The sequence below is a fragment of the Nyctereutes procyonoides genome, unplaced genomic scaffold (assembly GCF_905146905.1).
Source record: "Nyctereutes procyonoides isolate TBG_1078 unplaced genomic scaffold, NYPRO_anot_genome, whole genome shotgun sequence".
Classification (NCBI taxonomy): Eukaryota; Metazoa; Chordata; class Mammalia; order Carnivora; family Canidae; genus Nyctereutes; species Nyctereutes procyonoides.
The window spans coordinates 29,331,638-29,349,075 of NW_026575020.1; the positions used below are offsets into that span (position 1 = coordinate 29,331,638).

General features: G+C 47.3%; 1 protein-coding gene across 2 annotated transcripts in view; it reads right to left on the reverse strand.

Annotated features, from left to right (window-relative positions):
• Positions 1–1,932: 1,932 nt before the first annotated feature.
• The window catches only part of TRPV3 (transient receptor potential cation channel subfamily V member 3), a 35,760-nt gene continuing 20,254 nt past the window's right edge, over positions 1,933–17,438 (reverse strand). The window contains exons 9-18 of one of the 2 annotated variants that reach the window (XM_055318975.1): positions 17,159–17,335; positions 16,068–16,226; positions 15,352–15,453; positions 13,462–13,535; positions 11,332–11,497; positions 9,793–9,859; positions 8,221–8,495; positions 6,793–6,905; positions 5,618–5,697; positions 1,933–5,323 (exon numbers count right to left, since the gene is read on the reverse strand). In XM_055318975.1, the coding sequence (XP_055174950.1) occupies positions 5,229–5,323; positions 5,618–5,697; positions 6,793–6,905; positions 8,221–8,495; positions 9,793–9,859; positions 11,332–11,497; positions 13,462–13,535; positions 15,352–15,453; positions 16,068–16,226; positions 17,159–17,335 (1,308 nt within the window). In that variant the 3' untranslated portion in view covers positions 1,933–5,228. Of the gene's footprint in view, positions 5,324–5,617; positions 5,698–6,792; positions 6,906–8,220; positions 8,496–8,610; positions 10,487–11,004; positions 11,498–13,461; positions 13,536–15,351; positions 15,454–16,067; positions 16,227–17,158; positions 17,336–17,438 lie in introns of those variants that run through there. The other variant, XM_055318976.1, reaches the window with a different exon arrangement.

The following is a 17,438-nucleotide window of genomic DNA, read 5'->3' on the forward strand; positions in this document are numbered from 1 at the left end:
TAGACCACTCTGTTATACAAGTTCATGGACACTACTGACTGGCACTAACTAGTAAACCTCAGAGAACTGGGATCCTTGGCCTACGAAAAAACGTGACCTTTATGTGCAATTCCATGTCTTTCCAAGTCTTAATTTCTCCACTTATTAAATGGAGATAGAATACTCACCAAACCTACAGATCTGTGTTATTTTTTTTTCTTTTCTTTTTTTTTTATTTATTCATGATAGTCAGAGAGAGAGAGAGAGAGAGAGAGAGAGAGAGAGAGGCAGAGACACAGGCAGAGGGAGAAGCAGGCTCCATCCACCGGGAGCCCGACGTGGGATTCGATCCCAGGTCTCCAGGATCGCGCCCCGGGCCAAAGGCAGGCGCCAAACCGCTGCGCCACCCAGGGATCCCTAGATCTGTGTTATTAAGATAACCAATGTGATTGGAAAAGTGATTTATTTATAAATAGGAAACACACAATCTTAAAGGTGTAAGTTACAAAATATCTTTAAGAATGTGATTTTTCACAATATCAAGAGCCATAAAACTGTTCGTATCCATTGACCTCGGCATCCCACTCCCATAATATATCTTATGACAGAGGTTTCTATCCTTTTACTATTGGTCCACCCAGAATGTTCTCATGGATAGCACATTCCTAGATTATAAATGGAAACTTATTTGAGCTAGGATGTACATTATGTACAATTCCCATTTCTTTATCACTCAAGAAGACACATCCCAGTGAAGGATGTTACTCTAGGAGTCTTTTGAATTAAGTAAATAATTCACCAAATGCAGCAAATCACTCATTAACAAATTGTTTGCAAGTTCTGCAACCCATCATGACACAGCAGTGTCTTGGCAAGTTAAAACCTGCCATCCTTATGAAATAGCTCAAAAGAATTTTAAAAATGCATGTATGTATGAGTTGGCCAGTAATGATAGTATTATCATTGCTTCCTGACAAAGATCCTGTGAAGTGGACAGAAAGAATTTATATTTTCTGGTCTCCACAGGGAGCCATGATTTTATTTTATTTTATTATTTTATTTTATTTTATTATTTTTTCTTCCAAATCTTACTTTTTACTTTATTTTTTTACTTTTTATTTTTTTATTGGAGTTCAATTTGCCAACATATAGCATAACACCCAGTGCTCATCCCACCAAGTGCCCCCCTCAGTGCCCATCACCCAGTCACCCCAACCCTCCGCCCACCTCCCCTACCACTACCCCTTGTTCATTTCCCAGTTAGGTGTCTCTCATGTTTTGTCACCCTCACTAATATTTTCACTCATTTTCTCTCCTTTCCCTTTATTCCCTTTCACTAATGTTTATATTCCCCAAATGAATGAGACCATGTAATGTTTGTCCTTTTCCGATTGACTTACTTCACTCAGCATAATACCCTCCAGGTCCATCCATGTCGAAGCAAAAGGTGGGTATTTGTCGTTTCTAATGGCTGAGTAATATTCCATTGTATACATAGACCACATCTTCTTTATCCATTCATCTTTCGATGGACACCGAGAGGAGCCATGATTTTATATCTACACAAAATAAGCTGATAGCCAGCAGGACATGATGGATAGAGCACTGCTTGGGGGTCATGTGGCCTGAACTGCTAACACTTTCTGGCTGATTCCTTGGGCATCTCATTTCAACTCCCTTAGTCTCCTTTGACTCAAACTGGTTCTGGAATTGTTGAATGGTTCAAATGGGGTACTGACCATCAATGCACTGTCAGATGTAAACACTATACAAAGGTGACCTAAATGTCTCAATGTGCTGACTCTGTCCTAGGACCGATAATACTATTTCAGGTCCAAAAAGTGGGCTTCCCATTAGCCTTAGAGTAAGCAACACTCTAGGATTCCTAGATCTTTACAGACCACCCCTTGGTCTTCATGGTGGCATACCTAAGACAAGGATAAACTATGATCATAACAAGGCAAAATAAATATTTATTAGAAATCATAAAAGCACTTTTTCAAAGGTGCTAAAATGTTCTTACTCTATTTGTGACTTGTTAATTAAACACAGAGTTTCACACACACACAACACTGAGAACAAGTATGTGAATTAAAATTTACAATGATCAGGCACATTCAATGAGAATGAGGTGACAAGTCTATGTTTGGGATCAAGATCACAGTATAAACATGTAAATCAATGCAAAACTCAAGTATGGCTTATAGGCCGGGATAACGGCCCATCGACCCAGGCCCTGCCCGGAGCAAGAAGACACAGTTCAAGCAGGCCTCGGGGAAGGAAAGGGACTTTAGTAATACTGGACTCTCTTAGGCAGGAGCCTTCTAGGAGCTTAATACTTCACAGTACAACCTTGTCCACTTTCTGCTACATCCCAGTGAGGAAGGCAAGCACCATGTTTATTCTAAACATACATCACATAATGTCAGAATAATAGATCCTTCCTAAGGCAGTGTAGCCAAAGGAAAATTCTCAGCCACAGCCATTATCTGAGCATGGGAAATTCCATCCTTGGGAAATGCCCACCCCTTAAATTACTGAAATATAAATCATGAAGTTTTAAGATATCCCAATATGACCGTGGATTCAGTGCGGTGTGTGTGTATGTGTGTGGTATGTACACAGCTATGTGCACACTTGAATTTCAAATCTGTCATAGGGCTCACTGGGACAATGGAAACTGCCAACATGAATCATCTGAGCAAAAAGCCTTAGCCGCCTGACATAACATGTGTGGCGAGCACAGAGGGGGGTTCAAATTTCCTGAATGTGCTAAAAAAACAAATGGTGCTGGGAGATACCTGTGGCCCAGGAGTCAGAATACTGCAGCTTCAACAGCTCTGATGTGACTTCCTGCATGGTTTTAAATAAATCCATTTTCCTTTCTGGGCTTTAGTTTCCAGGTGTAAAATAAGGGAATTGATTTTTCAGACCAATGATCTTTGACTCATTGCTTCCTTTTGCCTTGGTAAACCTACCAAGGCCCAGATAATCTAGGCCAAAACCCTTTGAGAGATAAATATGGTACAAAAAATGTCCCTGCCAACATATTCCATCCAGACTCACAGAGAACAGCTCTCCAGATGTGTGAGAAGACCAAGATCCCATTATTAATTTCCATCTGCCTCACCCCCCTGCCCTAGCTTGTATTCAAGTCAGAAATGGAGAGCTGTGTGACTTTACCCATTATTATCCAAATCAAAACAATTCTGAATTCCCAGACCATGGCACCATGGATCCAAATGGCTGCCCTTCAGACCAGGACATTTGCTTTGGAGGTTTACAAGTAGGGAACTCCAGATACAGGAGGCTGATCTCCAGGCTAGAAGGATCTCAAAGTCCATCCATCTGATTGTAATCTTTAACAACATCCCTAATAAGTTCTACTTAAACATCCTCAATATCTGGAGCAGTTGCTAGACTGAATGGAACCAAAATCTTTGTCCTTGAAATTTCCTTGGCACCATTCCCACCCATCTGGAATGCATGTGCTCCTCCTGCCTCCATGACGATCCTCCTCCCCCAATCTTCCCTTTCCAGAGAACATGCCTAGTCCCTGCTACCCCTGCTCACAACCAGAGCTTGATCTGAGCACCACAGCTTAGAGCCCTGGTTGGCTTCAGCTGAGAGTGCAGAGGCTGCCGCGGACTGTGCAGGTCTCAGGCTCGTCCTCGACCCACCTCACCTCTCCCAGCCCCGGCCCCCAAGGGGCACAAAGGCCAAGTGGCCACTCACCCAGAGAAGTTGGCACACAGAGCAGCCCAGAGTGGACTGTTTGGCCAGCACTCCTCAGTTTGCCTCACAGCAGATTCACCAGCTTACTGCCAAGTTGTCTAAAGGCCAAATTTAGTTTTATGCCCTTTAAAATTAAAATTCATGGTTAATATCTTTATAATTCCACCTCTAAAATTCCCACATAAATCCTTTTACCAGATACCTAATGCAGAGGGGATTTTATGGTTGTTTAGGTGCCAGTGACCCAGAAGTCTTCCATCCCCACTTGACCTCTGTTCCAGACTGACTGTGTAATTTCAGGGGGAGAAAATCAGAGGAGGAGGCTCTAAAAAGCAGCCCTATGTCTTGGCAAACACTCCTTTCTCACACTCCTTCCCCTCAGCCTCAAAATTCACAGTTAACAAAAATATTTAATACCAGAGCATTTCAGGTAGTTTGTTAAATTCCTCCAATGAGAAATACTGACGTAGAATAGTAACCTCTGAGATTTAAGACCATATAAACAGAGCAGCTGCTATTTCTGTGTCAGACGAAGCCCCACTCCCAGCTGGGAGGCATGTGTGATGACAGGGCCAGGACAAGGACAAGAGCCAAGCTCTTCCACCCAGGTCACAATGGCCCACACAGACCCTGCCTGACACATCTCCTATGGACTTTTTTGTGTGTAAAGAAAAGCTTTTTGTCCCTGCTCTGGCCACCCCAAGGCCAAGTATATAATACTTATATGCAACCCCAAATCCCCAAATCTGTTTCTCAGCTTTTAAAATGACATACTTCATCTGAAGTAACTTTCCTCCAAAACTGAAATGTCTTTTCTCTATTGAAAATAAAAACCCTGTGTTAATTAGTCTACTAAAAACGTCTCTTGGTTTGAGACAGTTGGAGCCTTGGGGTGCCAAAGCACCCATTCCAAGGGTAGTTTCCTGTTCCCTGAAGGTTTGGGAAGGGCAGTCCCATAGTTCAGTCCTCTCCTCCCCTAGGACATCCGACTGAGTTCAGCGCCCTGTTTGTTCTGGGATGGGATCAAGAATCTCTTAAATTCAGGAGACCCAGTCACAGGAAGGGAGACAGTGGAATGTGCGGGCCCCACCCATCAAGCAGATGTTGTCAGGAAGGAAATTCTGTTCCCCAGGCCTCTCTGCCCCTTCCCTGCCACCCCTCTCTCCAAGCCAAGCTGGCCTGCAGTTGCTGAGCCCAGTGGCCTCACCCTGGATTTCAGGGAGTCCTCCCAGGCTCAGGGCTGCCTGCTATGTGTTTGCATAAACCCTTTGCTGAGTAAAGAAAAAAAAAATCCAAGGTGTTTCCCACTCAGATCGACAGCCTCTCAGTTCGGCCACGCACTCAGTATAAAGGTGCTTTCCATTCCTGGGCACTCAGCGAAGGCACCATGGCTCTGTAGGCCTCAGCGCAGACCCAGGACCCAGGACCCAGGACCCAGGACCCAGGACCCAAGACCCAGGACCCAGCCTGCAGCATCAGACAGCCCGTGCTCACGCCAGCTCTGGATTCTGCTTCTACACTGAAGTTTCTGGAAATTCATCTATTTCTTCAAATGCATTGAGGGTGGTTTTGCTGTTGCTCCTGGAAGAATCTTGGATTTTGTTGAAATCTGCTTAAAAATACCAAACACCAAAAAACACCAAAACCACTATTTTAGAAAAGCAATGCTCTGCAACGAGGGCTTCCATCTCCAGTGTACCACCTAATTCTTTTTCACCACCCAATTTTTAAAATTTATTCCAGCTAGGGTTGTACAATGTCACAGCTGAAAAGGACCTGAGAACCCATTTAATTCAGCCCTCCCATTTTGCAGATGGGGAAAATCAGGGCCCTCAGACACAATTTGCCCAAGGTCACATGGCCAGACAGGCGTGGCCATCAGACTTCCTGACAGCAACAGTACCTGTTCGTCGCCCAGGCCCTGGGTCTTCATTGAGGAAGGAGACATGCGTTTTCCATTCAGTCCACTTCACCTCATTGATCCTGCAAGTGTAATAATCACTCTCACTACTTCTCAGTTGCACCTCATTAAATGCAAACATGGCATTTAGGGTGTTCCAGACAGCTCCCCTCTGTCCATCCTGGGGATCTGGGACCCTGGCCTCACATGGTCATGTCAGATTTTTAGAGTTTGAAACCCAGGCAAGTCTCCATTTGCCCATACCTCTAGGGGTCAGTCCCCCTCCCAGTGTGTGGGGCCCAGACACGGTCAAAGGGACATCTTCAGACAGCAACAGCTGTGCCTTACTGGTGAGAGGCAGTCCCTGGGAAGGAGGGCAGATGGCCCAGGCTGAGATATGATGGTGTGAGGACTAAACTTGAAGAAGTTTAGAAGTTTAGAGTTAAGGGTTAGGGTTGTACTTGGAGAAAGTGGTTAGGGTTCAAACCCCAATAAGAATAAGCAGAGTCTAAGGCTCTAGATTGCAACTGGAGGCAATGGTTTGGCTGAAGTTCACATTCAGGGAACATCTCTAGGACGAGGGTGTGGACATGAGAGATATTGTTTGGGTAAGGGTTATATAGCTGGGAATGGTGGTGAGCATGGTAAGGTTACACGCAGAGGGCAGTCTGTAGGGTCAGGCAGCCAGACAGGGGAGGGAGAGGTAGACTCATCAGAAAAGTCGGGCATGGCATTGGCAAGTACTTTTCAAAAGCCAAAAAGCTTGATATCTGTCCAAAGTCACTGTCTCACTTTCCATTTGACAGTGACAAAACACGCCTCAGGTCCCCTGGTGTCACACAAACCCACACAGGGTACAGAGAAGGACAAGAAGTGCCAGGCCGGCAAATCTTTCCTAAAGCAGATGCTGGATGAGGGGAGGCCCTGCGGGCATCGGCCAGGGGCAGAGAGGCAAATGCTGCCAGCAGTCTCCTTCCCTCTGCTTTCGGAGCTTGAGAAGCCTTGTCCCAGCACCAGCGACCCCGCAGGAGCAAATTCCATGTCCTGAGGAGGCCAGAACCCACGGCCACCGTGGATTGGGAAGCAAGTGGCAGCACTGTTTCTCTGACACCCACTGACTCATCTCCCTTTCCCCACCCAAAGACCGCCCCCAAGCCCCCCCCCCCCCCCTTTGTTACCGCAAACACAGCCGGAAATCTTCCTCTGCTACTTTACACAGCTCTCCCATCCGGAATCTGCTCCGCAGCCATTCTGGTAACATCTTCTCAAACTCCAAAATCGTCCTGGCTCTCTGGGGACATAAATAGGCCTAATTAGGCACATCAATGCAGAGCCAGCCCAGGAACGCAGCTCCGTGTGAATGTGCAGGCAGCCACCCCACCCCACCCCCGCGCGCGCGCGCGCGCACACACACACACACACACACACACACACACACACATACATGCACACCTGCCGCCAAACAGCCAGCTCCACCTCCACTAGATGCTTAATGCATAGATCCTGAGGGTTCAGCTATTCCACAGAATTCAAAATGAAAACCAGGAAGTTTGGGAAAGGTATTAATTGCTTTAAACACAACATACAGGTGCCTCGGTGGCTCAGTGGGTTAAGCGTCTGCCTTGGGCTCAGGTCATGATCCTGGGGTCCTGGGATGGAGCCTCATGTTGGGGTCTCTGCTCAGTGGGGATCCTGCTTCTCCCTCTGCCCCTCCCCCCACTACTGTGCTCGGTCTCTCAAATAAATAGATAAATAAAATCTTTTAAAAGAAACCACACAACATAAACAATGTTTCTGGGAGTCCAGGAGCTTCCTAACTGAAAATATTAGGATCCTGGGATCCTATGGTGAAGAAAGTTGCAGACATGACATAGTTCCACCCGCGTGCCAGGCTTGGAATGACCTCAGCAGCTTTGCTGTCAATAATTTCTCAAGTCTCTTCTGAATGCAATCAACAAACCCATTAAGAAGGCCATAATCATTGGAAACTTCCTTGTGTCAAATCAAAGCTTTTCTTCCTGTTCTTGCCCCATACACCTCAGTTCTACCTTCTGGGGCCACAGAAGGAAGCTGTTCCTTCACAAGTAGCTCTGAAGATATCTGAAGAAACTCTCACCTTCTTCAACCCTAGTCCCAATACCATTTATTGAGACACAGTTTCCAGTCCTCTCCCAGGCCTGGAAACCAGCTCTGGACCATCCTGTGGGTTAGTGTCCTCAGTGTGTAAAGCCCCCAGCGTGTAAGGAATGTTGCAGCCAGGACTGAGGAGTGCAGAATGGTCATCTCTATTGCCCTATACTCTATACTCCTCTTAATGCAATCTATATGCAAGTCGTATTTCAACATCCACATATCACACCATTGACTCTGAGCAGAGCATGCCCATATGCCTGAGTTTGTCTCACATGTGCTGTTGTCCAGTCACATTGCCTAGACCTTATACTTAAGGAACCTAGACAGAGTTTCCCAGAACCTGGCCAACCACGTAGAGCTTGTGCAGATTCCTAGGCCCCGCCGCAGATCCACTGGCACAGACAGTTGTCAATACCATGTGCTGAACTGAGTCCCTGTGAAGACCCCCATGCCGGAGTCTCTGCCAGGCTCACCTGTAGACGCCAGATGCGCTCACTCTCCTTGGAGACATTCTCCACTGTTTCTCCCATCAGGGCAATGAGCATGTTGAGGAGGAGGACAAAGGTAAGGATAACGTAGGTGATGAGCAGGAACAGAAAGAGGATGGGGTACTTGGAGTTCTGCTGTATGTTCAGGTCACCCAGGCCTATGGTGAGCTTAAAGAGTTCCAGCACCGCATCACTGAAGCTGCCATAGGAGCTGCAGTCCTTGTTGTCACTGGGACACTTCTCGATCAGCGAGGCTAGGGCTGGGAGGACACAATAGGGTTTCTCCTCTGGCACTGTGCCTGGCTAATTACCCAATAAACCCATGCATACTTGCACATACACACATGCCCCCACCCCACCCCCCCACCCCCCACACACACACTGCAAGCCTACTGCCTCATCCTCTCTGGTCATTTAGATTTTGCCTCTAGCCTTAGCTTCCTGGAAGCTTTACCATACGGGTCCTCTGCCTTGATCTCCTGCAGAAAGCCCTGCCTGCCTAATGAAGCCCACACTCTTCTCTCCCTCCTCTACCCTGCCATTCAGCCCTTGATCACTCACAGCCTTGCAGAGTTGCCAGCTATAATCTACATGTGTCCCTAGTTCTCCAACCGGGCTTTGGGCTCCCAACTTTCTGTAGCCTGGGTCATCTCCTCCAAAACCATAAGGTCCTGAGTCTCTTGTTCATGCTCTGTAGGGAGATTCCCTGGCCAAAACCTGGGCCCTTTTCTTCTCTTCCTTCCAACACGCCATAGCAGTGGCTCATTGCTAAATGGATAGATGGATGGATGGTCAAATTAATCAGTGAGTAAATGGGTGAATGAATAAACAAGCTAGTGAAGGAGAAAATAAATAAGCACACCATGGCCCAGCAAAAACCAGAAGATGGGAATGCTGCCTAGTTTCAAATGCCAATGATCATGAGGGGGGGTGGGTAGTGGTGGCATAGGGGCATGGGGGAGAACTGGCATGGGAAAATACAATGATACCTCTCTATGTAGAAGTTAGAAATAAAATCAGGTTGTACAAATGAAGAGACTTTAAGAGGGGGCTCCCCATCCCCAGTCCAAGACAGCAGAGGCTCCCACAGATATATCTGAAGCAAACTGCAAATAACATGATGTGGGGGAGCCAAAGGAGCTTACCTCAGTGCATTAATTTACTCCTATTTTTCAAAGACCATCAGTTACATTTCTGCAAACTTCTTAGCTTCCCTTCTGTAAAATGGGGCCAAAACCACCTGCCAAGCCTCTCTCAGGTTGTGAGGGCCACATAAGATGCTGGATGTAGACGTGGGAGGCATCCACACAGTGTGGGTAGACAAGAGTGACAGGTCTGGTTCTAAGCCTCCATTACCTTATGATCAGGGATGATGACTCCCCCTTGGTTGAGATACTGAGACAAGTAAAAAGACAATGCTTGGAAAATGCTAAGCATGGCAAATGCTCCACTGGTAGGTGACATAACTTGCTGAGGTTGCTGTGTGCTTTGTCATTTTAACATCTGTATAAAGTGCTTTACAAATGTGGAAGTTCCTATTATTTATAAATCAATTACCTACTCCAAATCCAAGTAAGAACACGATATATACAAATAAGAACTTCAGAACATCATGCAAAATGACCTATAAAGGGAGAAACATGATTCAAGAGTAAGCTTTGGTCACATATTCCCTAGATCCTGATCTCCTTACTGCTTCCCACCCTCACCCAGCACCCACCCTCACCATGCCTTCCCTCAAGCCATTCTCCTTCCCCTAGCCAAATCCTGCTGGTGCTCCAAAGGTCACCTCTGAGCCCCATCTCCTCCAAGAAGCCTTCCCTTCTGTTCCTGCTCCCTTCCCTCCTCCCTCCTGGAACACAGTCTGCCTCTGTCCTTCATGATTCAGCCCATACATGAGCACATTTTTTCAGAGAGTCTCATGTCTAAAATCCTCACACTTCCTGGGGGCAGTGATGTGCTGGAACCAGCTCACGCCTGCTCATAAGAGCTGATGGATGGTTACATTTTCATCAGTTTTGTAGGCTGGTTGTTAAACAGAGCCATTATTAAAAATTAAATCACATAAACTTATAATTAAGTAAATTATATTAAAAACAAAGATAATAAATATTCAAACCTCATCACTCATTTTATAATTATCTAAGCTATTAGGGCTATCTACATCTCTGGCAGCCAAGGCGTACATACTGTGTAATGAGTTACTGTGCATCTCTTTCCGACTCTGTGTTCAACGATGCCATAGTGGTAGCTGGAAATCAACCATGGAAGGATTTACACCATGGAAATTGGTAAATGGGACAAATCATAGACTCATTACTTTGCAGATAGTCTAGATCTAGATTTGACAGTAATGGAGAAAATGTTAAGGCAGATTAAACTTTAAAATGTGTCCTATCTGTAGCTGTTGTGTCGTGAATAACACAGTAACATTAATGAAATAATCTTAGGATATTTGAAAACTCATCCAATTCAGCAACTAAGTGGCTCCCATTGTTGACAAACAAGGGAAGTTCCCACATAAGGCTGCACTGCTTCACTTTCATCTTACTCCTTAAACTAAACAACCACCACACTGATGTTGCAATAACACTCTGTCACTTGCAACCACAGATCAGCGACAGAGGAGCCCAGCAAAAATCAACCAATTGTTCTGCCACATTCAACTAGGTATGTGGAATTTATAATAAATAGCATTATACAGTTCATTATTTGTTAATGATGTACTACTCATCCTTTCCATAATAAAACCTGTCATAAACACAATACCTGTGCATGTGTAGGCATTTTTCTCAGAGAGCTGGCTGTTAATTAGTTACCAGCACACCACTGCCTGGGGGTGAGGACCAATTCTCCATACAGTGTATTCCTTCCGTGCCCAACAAGCCCAGGTACCGCAGCCGTTTTAAGGTCTGGACACTTAAAGCCTGAGCAAAGGGAGACAGTGCTGTTTGGGAGAAAAAGCAGAGGCTTGCCCACAGGACCAGCTTCTTTTGCTCTGCAGACCTGTTTCCCCATCTGAAAAACGGCCATTTCCTGAGGGTTCCCCCACTGTGGTGCCTGCATGTCTGTGATGCTCGGAAGCCTCCAACGCACCTTCTGGATCATGACGCTGTACATGCCCATGGACTGGAATCCCCGCGTGTAGTAGAGCATGTTTGCCCAGCCCAGGGCCATAGCCAGCACAAGGCAGGCAAGGTACTCCTTGTAGGCAAACAAGTACAAGAAGACAGACAGTACCACGAGCACAGCCTGGACAAAACTGTTCAGGAGACACAGGAGACAAGGGCCTTACTCACTCCTCCTCAGCATCAGGGTAGACACTCAAACCCCAGCCTCCCGTAAACCGTTGCCCCCTTCCCTGTGCCAGCCCCCTGGTGGGTAATGCTCAAGTGACTGGTGAGGCTGCCCCAGGCCCTCTGGACTATGTCTAAGATCCAGCCTCGCAGATGCCATTGCCAGGTGTGAGTCAGAGCCTGCAGTGAGCTGGCTGCAGCTCACCGGGACTTTCTAAAAATACAGACCCCTGGGACTCAAGGAGATTCTGGTTCTGAAGCCCATATTTTTTAAATTACCCATGTGATTTCTGATCCCCTGCACAGATCAGGGAACCATTGGGTAGACTAAGGATACAGTACACGATTGCATTCTTAACAAAAATGCCAAAGGCTGACAATGTCTATACTTAAAAGACAATCATAACAAAAGTCCCCCACATCCTACTTTTTAAAATCTTTTTTAAAACTATAATATATGCTAAATGGTAGATATGCTAAACAGAGACTGGTTGTATAACAATATGAATGTATTTACCAGTATTGAACTGTACACTTAAAATGGTTAAGATGGCAACTTTCATGTTATGTACATTTTACTACCATTAAAATCTTTAAAGTTCAATATATAACAAGCAAACAGGATTAAAATCTACTCCTAAACAGTGCTACATCATCAGTTATGCAGACATCTAGATCAAAAGCTCTGTGGCTTATAACTTCAGACAGTCTCCATGATCATAAAATATCTAACTAGTTAAAGTTAGGACACAGGTGAATTTGTTTCTTTTGTGCAGTGAAAAGCAAATGTTTGGGTAATCGATGCAGTTTGGATTGACATAAGGAAATATGTATCTACCTTCCTCATCACTAAAAAAATATGTAAGAAGCATAAGAGCAGGACAATGATTGGCGCCTTTCATCTGCACTAAATCCAGTGGTTGTATAAATGGATTCTTTTCTGGAATTATCATATTTTCTCAAAGGTGGGAGACTCCCATGTGGCTTCTCTCATGGGGCAGGGCTGCACCTGTTACTTACTGCAGTAACTGGGCAGGCACCCCACTTGCCCATGGAGATGAATTCTGTTCATGACTCTAGAAGGAAGGTACCTACTGGTACACCGAGGTATCTGGAAACAGTGGGGCAAGATTTAAAGTCCTGTAGATCCAGCTTCCCAAATGCTCAGAAGAGGGACTTTGGTGGGATCTACAGAGCTATAGAGACCAACATTCTTCATCCTACCCTGCAAATCCTGCCCAGTTCTCATGGCTGCAGTGCTGAATCAGCCTCTGTCCATTTAGAGACAGGGGTCACGTAAGCCTCTGATGTCAGCTGCACATGACCTAATTCGGAAAGGCTGCTGAGCTGGACTTTCTGGCTAGGGCCCTGTGGTAGCCAACCCTGCTTTAGCACAGGGTGAGGAGGACTCAGAGGCTGGGGCTGGCTTCGACACCACTGAGGCTCTGCCTGACTGTTAGTCGCTCACTTCCCTGCTCTGGGCTTCAGTTTTCATGGCTACAGATGAGACTCGATGATCTCTCTAGCGCTTTCCAATCCGATCTGATGGAGTCCAAGATGGCAACCTCTAGACCCTATACAACTAGGAGGAATAGGCCGGGCTATCCCTTCATTAGGAAATGAACAGCGGGGCTTTTCCTCTTCCTGCCTTCTCTGCCCCACCTGCCCCCCGGGGCTCTGTGGCAGGGGGGAGACAGTCATCACTGTGACCTGATGGTGGGCAGTGTGCCAGAGTCTTCTAGTCCTCTCCATAGGCACCCACAGGTTTCTCTTACTAGAAGTGAGAGGAGGTCCCTCGCCATCAGACAATGGCAGAATGACTGGGACATGGTGATGTGGGATGAGGGCTGTTCCAGACAACACAGCAGCCACCATGCAGGACTTCAGCCCTGCCTGTGCAGTGGTGACCAAATGGGACAGATCTACTTACAAGACAAAGTGAAACCAGGCATCAGAGAGAATGGATTGCAGATCTGAGGGTCTCAGCAGGAAGATCGCGATGCCCTGAGGCCAAAAAGGAAAGAAAAGCTGCACCCTCTCCATGCCTCTCACTGGAGGATCTGAGGAAGGCCGTGTTTCCTCAGGACCAGGACTCAGTGAGGAGGAGAGTGTGAAGGCCAAGCCAGAGCCTAGGTGAGGGATATGGAAGGGTCCTGTGCTTGGGAGCAAAGGCAACCCCAGGCTAGGAGTGGCTTCACCCCCAAACCTTCTCACATCTCTTACTCTCCCCCTCATGCTCACCCAGACTCTGCAAAGCAGCACAGTCAACGCAATTCCCTGCTATTCCCCAAATACGGCCTAGCTTCTAAAACCAAAAACAAGAAACAACAGGTACTGGTGAGGATGTGGAGAGGAAGGAACGCTGGTGCACTGTTGGTGGGAATGCAAACTGGTACAGCGTGGAAAACAGTGTGGAGGTTCCTCATAAAGTCAAAAACAGAACTACCCTGCCACCAGTGATTGCACTACTGGATATTTGCCCAAATAATATAAAAACACTAAATCAAAGGGATACATGCACCCCTATGTTTACTGCAGCATATTTACAACAGCCAAAACTATGGGAGCAGCCCAAGAGTCCTTGATAGATGAATGGATAAAGAAGATGTCCTCTCTATATACAGTGGATTATTAGCCACAAAAAAAGAGTAAAATTTTGCCATTTGCAATGACATGGGTGGAGCAAGAGAGTATCATGCTAAGTGAAATAAGTCAGTCAGAGAAAGACAAATTCCATATGATTTCAGTTACATGTGGAACTTAAGAAATCAAACAAAGGAGCAAAGAGGAAAAAAAGAAAAAGACACAAAACAAGAAATGAACTCTGAACTATGGAGAACAAACTGACGATGACCAGAGGGGAAGGAGTGGGGAGGATGGAGGAATTAGATGATGGATATTAAGGAGGGCACTCGTGTGAGCAATGAGTAATGTAGAAAATTGTTGAATCACTATATTGTACACCTGAAACTAATAGAACACTGTATGTTAACTACACTGGAATTAAATTTTTAGTTTTAAAAAAAGACAAAAAATTATATGGCTTAGTTCTCCCACCTCTGAGCCTTTTTTAACGCTGCCCCCCATGCTCACCCTATAATGACTTCCTCTCCAATGTCCTCACACCAAATCCCACATCGCAAACTAAATGCCATCTCTGCTTTCAAGCTTTCCTTCCTTCTCCAGTCCCCAGACAAGCCATCTCACTTCCTCTGAGGGCTGGTCTGAATCCCACACAGGTCCCCTTTCATACTCTATTTTAAAGTCCAGGTGTTTGTGTAAAATCTCCTACAAGACTGTGAGTTCAAAGAGGATAAACTTCCTCCCTCCCTCTCACATCCCTCAGGGCTCCATATACAGAAGGTGTTCAGAATATCCCTGTTGATTCACTGGTTGGATGGATTGACTGATAAGCAATTGACTGAGAGACAGATGGAAGGATGGAAAATGGATGAAGGATAGAAGGACAGTGAGGAAGAATGCTAGGCATTCAGATGAATGGCTGAGTCAACAAGAGAGGTGATTGAATGGGTGAATGGAGGGACAGAAGGATGGGTCACAGTGGCTGAGAAGGCAGACAAATGGCTGATAGATGGACAGAGGGATGAGGGGTGGAGGGATAAAGTAGGCAGGACAGACCTGCTGATTTATTTATTCTCGTTTTGTAGCTAAGAAATCTAAAGCTTAGAAAGGAAGCAAGGCGGCGCCTCCCCAAAGCCCTCCGCCCTCCGTCCTAAGGCAGAGGGGAGTGGATCAAAGCAGGCCTGTTATCTCCCTGCCTGCCTTGCAGCAAGTCCCGAGGGCTTAGCGGCCCACTCACCTCTTTCACAGAAATGCACATGGCCCAGATGAGCACGAACATCCTTCCTAACAGTTGCAGCCACCCCATCTTGTGTGTCAGGGCCAAGGGGTGTGGGAGGGCCTGGGAAGAAGGGAAGGAATGGATGGGTGCAAGATGGGGAATGAGAGGGCGGGCAGGGGTAATGCCAGCTTTGGGGGTATGACGCACATACACATGCAAACCCTCTAGTTGAGCCAGAAGCCAGCACGGAGCCCAATCTCTGTATAGTGTGAGAGAAAGAACAGCAGCTCCCTGCCTGTCCCCACCCACAGTGGAACCCAAGACTCTATAGTGAGGAACACAGTACTGCCCATGCTAACAACCCCTCACTCCTCAGTGTCATTTGTTCATCTGAACCCAGCCACTCACAGGACGCTCAAAGCCAAAACTCCGTGCCCCATGTAATGAATGGAAACTGAGGCCCAGAGTGGTGGGACGCCCCGGCTCCTCTCATTTCCTGTGGCCCAATCAGCTCGAGACTTAGGTGGAGCCTGGATCTCCCAGCCTTCCAGACTTCCCTCACAATAGCTAAGCACTAGAAACATACTCAGTTCCCTAGAAGCTGTGAAGGGTGACAATTGGGGAATGCCGTGCAAACGTCTTGGTCATCCCAGGCCTCAGTTTCTTCATCTCCCCCAGCTCATTCCAAGCTCCCGGAGCTCTGACCGCCCCCCCTCCCTCCAGGGGCCCCATACCTCCTCCTCCCGGGGGCGGTAATAGGAGACTAGAGTCAGGGTGATGTTGTAGAAGAAATACAAGCAGAAGGACAAGAAGAACATGTACTTGGCGAACTTCTTCCACTTCATATGCAGCAGCGTGTGCAGGGGCTCCAGGGTCAGCATCTCGTGCCGGTTCTGGGGGTAGAAAGGCACCAGCACCTTCAAGGCGCCTCATTCCGAGGCAGCTCTGAGTCAGCACCACACCAGGCAGAAGGGGCAGTCTCTCCCACCGACTGGCTTGGCTGGAAGTGTTGGGAAGGTAACTTCCAGCCCCTGAGCTCCTTCCCAAAGCCCCCAGGCAGCAGTCAAACCCTATGGGAGCTGGGCTCCAGCGGGAGGACCTGCTTCTCAGCGGGGAGCATGGGCTATGAGAGGGAAGGGCCGTCGCTGGCCCCAGCTCGGCCCCCTCACTGTGTGACCTCGGGAAGTCCTCCAACACTCCTGGGGCCTCAGTTCCCTCATCCCTAGAACTGATATCAGTCAAACTGCCCTACCAACCAGGCTGCTGTGAAGGTCCAGGGAGACCCCAGACAAAGCAGGCTCCGGTAAGCATGACTCTTGGTAACATGTGGATGATGTAGATCCAATCTGCTGCCTCACTTCCCCCCAAAAGCTGAAAACCTCTCATTGCTGATCCTCTCTCTTTCCCTCCCACTTCACTGATTTTCCTCCATCTTGCCTCCTCCAGGAAGGCCTCCCTGATTGCTCTAGCTGTGCCTTTCCCTGGGGGAAGGGGAGATTATAGAACCATTAAGGAAGAGGGGGAGAGACGAGATGGAGAAGACCAATACCAATCATCCCACCCCCACTCTCACACTGCCCAGGATTCTGGGGCCAGGAGACCCCCACCACAAAAGTGTACAGTGTAAGGCCAGCTGGGAACAAGTAAACGCAGCACCTGCTCTAGCCCTGCCCTTTCTGCATTGACTCTGCCCAGTGAGGCAAAGGAATGGAGGACTACAGACATGTCCAGCTAGTGGCACAGGTCCTTCCAGTGCCCCCAAGCCCCCGGCCTGAGGCCCAGCCCCTCATCCCCTGCTCTTGCCCAGCCCTCCCGAGGGACCCACATCAATGTTGGTGTTGTAGACGATGATTTCCAGCACTGAGTTGTCTGTTGTCGTGTCCACATTGGTGAGGTCATAGAGTGAGGATGACACAGGCCCATATGCCCAGTCGGTGAACTTCCTGGACAGGCTCCGGAGTGGCTTCTCCTTGATCTCACGACTGAGGATATACTTCAGGATCTGGGGACAGGAAGAACCACAGCCACAGAACAGGGCTGGGAAGATGCTCCCACCCAGGTGGACTGTCCCACCTCTGCGCCTTCTACTGTGACCCCTAGGCTCC